General features: G+C 43.2%; 1 protein-coding gene across 1 annotated transcript; it reads right to left on the bottom strand.

Moving 5' to 3' along the window:
- lcp2a (lymphocyte cytosolic protein 2a) lies at positions 1-7155 on the bottom strand (the record flags this gene model as incomplete). Its single annotated transcript, XM_080529126.1, has 14 exons — positions 1-135; positions 439-588; positions 848-922; positions 1416-1531; positions 1658-1710; positions 1894-1993; positions 2291-2303; positions 3739-3758; positions 4497-4568; positions 5305-5518; positions 5698-5744; positions 6126-6157; positions 6267-6329; positions 7112-7155. The coding sequence occupies 14 exons, from the start codon at positions 7153-7155 to the stop codon at positions 1-3; spliced, it is 1134 nt and encodes a 377-aa protein (XP_080385252.1).

The following is a 7155-nucleotide window of genomic DNA, read 5'->3' as shown; positions in this document are numbered from 1 at the left end:
TCATTGGTTATGGTACCCAGCAGGATAGATGAGTGGACACTGGTTCTGCTGTCCTGATCCACGGTTCTTGGCGTCGATCAGCAGTAAAGGTGAAAGCCTATAGTGGACGATGATGTCAACCACTCTGGGGAAAGTCTGAAACATGACACATAAACCAATACCTTTAGATGTCAGTAGGGACATGTGACATCAGTAGCTGAAAAATAAAATAAGTACGATACAGTTCTTTAATCAAAGTAAAATAACGATATCACACAATGAACTAAATCATAGATTGACGGTTCCAGTTCACAGAAGCTCACAGAGTCAACCAGAAATTAATCGTATTGAGGGCCAGGAGTTTTTCCTGGTCACGTCATAGGTTGAGAAAAAAAACTCTGGGCCTTTACTGAAATACTATGACAGGCTGGAACAATGAGAGAGACCGTTCACTTCTACCTCTGAGGCCTTCAGCCCAGTCCCCAGCAGAAAGGCACTTTGCTCCCTACGGATCTGGATGTTGTAGACCTTGTCCTGGTAGAGCACCATCAGCGTGTAGGGCTGAGCGTACGAGCCCTTTGAACTGTCCCGCACCAGAAATGCACCATCCTGAACAACATAGCAGACAGAAGAAAGCTAGTCTAGAGATCATGATGATGCTGAATATCATGATTACAGAACAATGATGAACCGGGGCCGCCTGCTATTTCATTGTTTTAGAATACATTTTGGACTGGATAAAATACATATTTGTTGATTAAATTATCTTTCTCAATGCTCTCTCTAAGTAGTCGGAGAATGAGAGAGGTTGTCTGTTATTACAGCCAAACAGGGGTGTAGGTGGTGGTGACAGCAGGTAATGGCTTACCTGGTTGACCTGTCTGAGACAACCCTCAGCTGTGCCTCGCGTCACCCGACCAACGTACCACTGAGGATCCATGTCCTGCACATGACACACAACAACACAATCAATCACGTTCAAATCCGACACTTTGGAACGGACATTGAACTTGAGGACAACATTCCATGAGTTACTGTAGTATGTGTTGGCATATTGTAAGCTTCATGTTTATTTACACAGAAGTGTGTTTGTTATGGCTTGGGATTATCATCATTGTCTCACACATGTAGTATGAGGAGCTGCAGGACTTGATGGAGTCATTAGAGGCCGACAGACAGAATGTACTGTATGCAACCACAACTGCTTTGTGTAACAGGCTTTAGAATACAGTGCTAGAACAATGGCGCCACCTAGTGAGCAATGTGATTGTGTGCGTGTGTGTGTGTGTGTGTGTGTGTGCGTGTGTGTGTGTGTGTGTGTGTGTGTGTGTGTGTGTGTGTGTGCGTGTGTGTGTGTGTGTGTGCGTGTGTGTGCGTGTGTGTGTGTGTGTGTGTGTGTGTATGTGTGTGTGCATGTGTATGTGTGTGGGATTTACCTGCTCATGTTCTCTGTCTGCCTGTAGGGGGATAGTAGGTGGAGGCATAGGGTGTGGAGGAGGCATAGGAAGTTGTCTATCTATCATACTCCTCGAGCTGGTCCGATGGGAAATTGCTTGGAAAGTAAAAAAAATGATCTGTTATGATCAGTCCTCTCACTAAAAACGAGAAGTCGTGGTTCATTTTTTGCGGTGGCACTACCAGGGTAGTGTATGACGATAGGAAAACACGCAACACTCACCTGCCTGCAGTCTTGAAGGAAGGGACCCAGTAGGAGCCATGTTAGGTGGCAAGCTGAGGGAAAGAAAACGTGGGAATATCTATTAAATCAGAATGATACAAACACCTGTAAACATCTACACCCCAACTGTCTCTGCACACACAAGTAGCCTAACCCCTACATTTTACCATTCCAAAACGGATCTTGACAGTCCCTTTAGTCAGCCCAACATCCAGTAAGGAGAACAAGACCTTTACCTGTCAGTGTGTGAGGGTGGTCCTGGGAGCCCTGGCCTCAGGGGAATACTCCTGTTGATGAGAGGAAACGTGTGGGAGCTGAAGGGTTTGGAAGCCGGACCTAGGAGAGAGATAGAAATGTTACATAGATATATATACTGTATGTACAAGGTGAGAGAGTTATACATGTTACATAGATATATACTGTATGTACAAGGTGAGAGAGTTATAAATGCAACTATGACAGAGAACTAAAAAGGGGTTAGGGGTGGGATTAAAGCGCAATGTATAGATGAACTCTCACATAAGTAGCAAATGCTTTCACAATAATAATAATAATTCATTATATTTATATAGCGCTATATTTATAAAGCGCTTTTCCTCAAAGACACTGAAAAGTACATACAAAGCACCCTACCTTCTTCTTGGACCTGTTAATGACACAAGAGAGGTGGAAGGTGTGAGACAGATGTACAGCCTTTTATAGTGGTTCAAATATGATCAATAACTTCCACCAAAGTGAACTACCTTACCTCATGTCTTGTATCAGGTACAAATCTGGAGAAAAAAAAACATGGGCATTACAATTTATGATTGTATGATTAGTTATTTTTAAACTGAGTGAGTTAGCTCAAAGATGGAATTATTTTTAAATATGGATGCTAGCAACAACCAAGAACAACAACAAACAATCACCATAACAGCCACGCCCTCAGCCCCTGCACATAGATAGTTCACACCTCATGCTTATGGGGTCTGAACTTGTTTCTGTTCACATATTAGTTAACCACAATTACACACTTCCAAGGTATTTCTGTTGGTGAGTAGGCTGGTATATTTCTTTCCCAACTTCCCTAAGTGTGTTTATGTATAGAGCAGCCACTGAGGTTTGTGTGACTCATGTCTGTCTAGGGCTGTTGTGTAAGACAGGTTGAAGAGTTGGGGCTGGGGAGTATATGGAGGTATGAATGGTTGGATGCAGTAGTGTGAAGGTATAGAGGGTAGGGGCTGGGGTGTATGGAGGTATGAATGGTTGTATGCAGTAGTGTATGAAAGTATAGAGATTTGGCCCTGAGGTGTATGGAGACAGGAGGGTGGAAGCTGCAGTCTATGGAGGGTAGGGTTGCAGTGTATGGAGGTATAAAGGGTGGAGGCTGTAGTGTATGGAGGGTGGGGTTGTAGAGTATAGAGGTATGGAGGGTGGAGGCTGTAGTGTATGGAGGGTGGGGTTGTAGAGTATAGAGGTATGGAGGGTGTGTCAGACCTGTTGTTTAGAGGGGCTCCGCCCACTGTCGACGCGCTTCTGTTGACACTGGGCAGAGACAGAATGGTATGGTAGTAACAGTGAGTATTAACATGCACTACAGCTATGGCGTAGGGTGGAGGCAGTAGTGTATTTTGGTATGAGGCTGGGGTCAGACCTGATGTTGAGAGGGCCTCGGCCTACTGCTGAAGCACTCCTGCTGACACTGGGCATTGGCAGGGGAAGTTTGGGCATTCTGGGAGGTTCAGGGCTCCTCTCCTCTACCGGAGGCCTGGAAATGGAACAGTAGCAATGTCATTCACAGGTCCCCATAACTAAGTGAATTGTGATAGCGATAGTGGATAATATCACAACTAGTTTCACATGTACATTTCACTTGAGTGAAATGACAGTTCTATAGCTGAATGCATGCACAACATATATATATACAATTACAATTATACAATTATATACAATTACTATATACCAATGCACAGTTGTGTAAACGTAGACACAAGTTCAACTAAGGAAGGAGGTGCGCTCACAGATATAGGAACAGAATGTTGATTCAGAATGAACGTGTACAGAAAAACCAAACTAAAGCAAAGAGGAGACTTCCTCACCTCCATGAATGTGTCGCCGGCTGTGAGGAATAAGAAGGGAAAAAAAGACACATCATACACATCATTGTGCAATCTGGGGATTTCCTCTATTTGCAAAGTCAGGGCTAGCCCAAAAAACTATAAATACTGTAGTCATGAGATCCTAAGAGGCTTACTGGTTCAGTAAGCGCATAAAGGATCGGTACTATGTACGTGTATCCTTCTTTGTTTGAATTTGAAGTGGGGGCGAGCGAGAGGATGTGTAGTGTAAACCTACAAAAACTAATAAAAGATCACAGTGACGTAAACACTCACCCTATCAGCTGTGTTTATCTTCCGTGCTGTGTTGACAAACAAAGCAGGGCAAGAAGAATAAATAATGAAAACCGTCATTCCATTGTATTATCCTTATAGTTATAAACAAATGCAAAAATGCAGAAAGTATCCTCGTTTGGCAGACAGTTTCTGCGGAAACAAATGCATGAATGAGGAACTACTGCGCCTCTTTATCACCCTCTTATCAATTACATGTTACAGAACCGTGTGTTGTAAGCAGGCAGGCGTCAGAACAGACAACTAGTAAACCTGTGCTTCAGTGAAGGCTAGTGAAGGTAGAATTCGGAGGACGGGCTCATTGTAAGGATGGAATGGAACGAGGAATGGTGTTTGATACCATTCCTCATTCCACTCCATGCATTACAATGAGCCCATCCTCTGATTTCGACCTCCACCAGTCTCCCCTGCTGTGCTTGCTGCATCTGGATCACTGGTGAGAGTACCTTGCCCTGGAGAGCCATTCTTAAAGACCCTTTCCAGAGTGGTGGGCTTTTTACTGCGGTCAACTTGGGGAGCTGGAGGAGCCACTAGAGACGAAAGACAAGATAGAAATGAGTACCAGCTCCTAAAAACATCCACAAAGGCCATGTTCACGGTATACTAAAAGTCAGAGATAAGCACACTTCAAAGAGTACACATACTCTTGCTAGGGAGTCTGCCAGAGCGCTGGGGGGACTGCTCTCTTCTGGGTGCGGGGGGCTCCGCAAGCTGTACATACAGGTAGACAATACTCATGATGTCACTAATACCATTGTTATACTGTAGTGACTACATGAGTACTGTCGAAGATACAGGGAAATAATAGAGGTCTAAATGACAACATGGAAGGAATGAGACAAGAGGAGAAGGGAGAGAAGGAGAAAAAGAGGAGAAAGGGAGAGAAGTACACTCACACTGGGGCGACCTGCACATGGGAGTGGGGGACCAGACCCAGGGCGCAGAGGTGGGGTGGGAGGCGGGGCTCTCATTGAAACACGGCGGTTATCTAAGTACAGAGACAGAGAGACAAAGAAGCCATGTTGCAAATGTGCTGTTTGAATGGTGGTGCCCAATGAAAGTGAAACTTTAAACAAAGGGTAATTCTTAAGGTGTAATTCCTCAATAGCAAATGTATAAGACATACATAGATGCTTAATAAGATGAGAGGTATTATGTGTGTTCCTTGTTGTGTGTGTTCTGTGTTGATTAAGACAGTGTTATATCGTCTAGTCTAGTCTAGTCTGTATCAGCTAGTCTAGTCTGAGTCTTTACCACAGTAGTCATTGTCGCCCATGTCGGGCAAGGCAGGACAGAGCGGGTGGGGGAAGTCATCAGGTGGCTCAGAAGGAGGGGGCTCATAGTCGTTGTCGCTGTCCCCGCCTTCATCCTGCGGCACCTCCTCTGTTGGTGACTCGTAGTCTCCCGTACTTCCCACATTGTCATCGTCATCAGCATCTGGACTCTCATAGTCGTCGTCACTCACGTCCTGCCAGGGACAAAACAGGCAACAACTGAGACACATCCAGAACGGGGGGAGGTGTTGACGGAATCAACACAGGCAATATAGTCACCCATCACTCCATCCATTACTGTCTTCATCGTAATAGATAGATAGATAGCCTCACAGGCAGAAAAGAAAACAGACAAAAAGACAGACAGACTTACAAACTCATCAGGTCCCCAGCCCTGCTCCTCTACAGGCGTATCTGCAGCTGAAATGTAGATTATTTTTGGTTTTTTGTAGGATGTGGGTGCACTTCCTAAATTGTCAATTTCTAATGTTATCGTACATCTATTATTATTATTATTATTATTGTTGTTGTTATTAAAAATATATATTAAAAACGTTTACATATGTTCAGGCGGGACATTTTAAGTAGAACAGCGCAGCAGTCTCTCAAGTCGGTTTATGTTGTTTAAACTTCAGGCAGGGAGCAATACAGAGCGGAGCCATTAAATAATGCCAAACTTTGTATTACCATTTTCATTAAATATGATTAAACTGATGTAAGTTTCCTGACTGAAATTATTATTATTATTATTATTATTATTATTATTACAACATTGAAGATGCAAAACCATCAATACTGTACCTGGTTCTTGAAACTTTGGTGCTGCTGGGGATCTGGAGAAAACACAGAGGAAAAACAAGATGCAGAAGTGCTTACAGTACAGTAGATACAACTTTGCTTCAAGCTGAAAACCTAAGAATGTCAGTAATAATAAGTCTATACCTTTTAAAGAACCCCCTTCTTTCTTCTTTCCTGTTTATTTCTCTGCAGATCTTGGAGATAAGTCTGCACAAAGAGTGTTAAAAACGTCTAAATCAAATCAAACTATTTATATAGCCCATGTCATACAGTGATGCAATACAATGCACTGTACATGCCTTTACATGCCTTCCAGATAAAAGACGTTTAGATAACATTAACATTAAAACACACAAAAAAACATAAAATAGTTAACATTAAAAACAAACACCAAGTGAGGGAGTCATGGGAAAGTCCTAGTCAGCTGCCATATTTTGCTATAAAAAGAGCTTGCTCAAAATTGCTGACAGATTCTCTCAAAATTCCTGCCTGTCACATGTTTACTATGGGGAGCAGTGATTGGTGTGTGTGCCACTGGGGCCGCCACTCTGACAGGATGTGGTAGAAGAGGTTTCAGTTTCAGACCCCGCTCTTTACCTTTTCTTCTCTATTATATGTATACATGTATGTCTGTATGACACCCACATGGCACTGTCCTCCACCTCGGTATATCTCTACGGTCCTTCTTGGCCACTCTCTCTCTCTCTCTCTCTTGACTTGACTTCCTGCTCTAAAACCCTCATGTTAGTCCTTGTTTATCTCTGTTCCCCTCCTTGTGACATGTCATCCTCTGTCTTCCCTTCAACGGGTCAGGGTTTGTAGTAACTTCAGGGGGATCAGTGTCCTTTACTTTGCCATACAATAGTTCAATATCTAACAGTTTATGTCAATATTTGACATTAAAATGATGCAATGATAAACACATGTATTATCTTGTTCAGCATTGAACATAATCGAGGAGAAAGAATGATGAAATACGGCCTACTCACGGTGCATCCAGTTTGGGGAATTTCAGAAGGTCATTTTCAGTCAT

The sequence above is a fragment of the Nansenia antarctica genome (assembly GCF_963989245.1).
Source record: "Nansenia antarctica genome assembly, chromosome: 4".
Lineage (NCBI taxonomy): Eukaryota > Metazoa > Chordata > Actinopteri > Argentiniformes > Microstomatidae > Nansenia > Nansenia antarctica.
The sequence above is the reverse complement of the archived record's forward strand: the minus strand, read 5'-3'. Positions and strand labels throughout refer to the sequence as shown.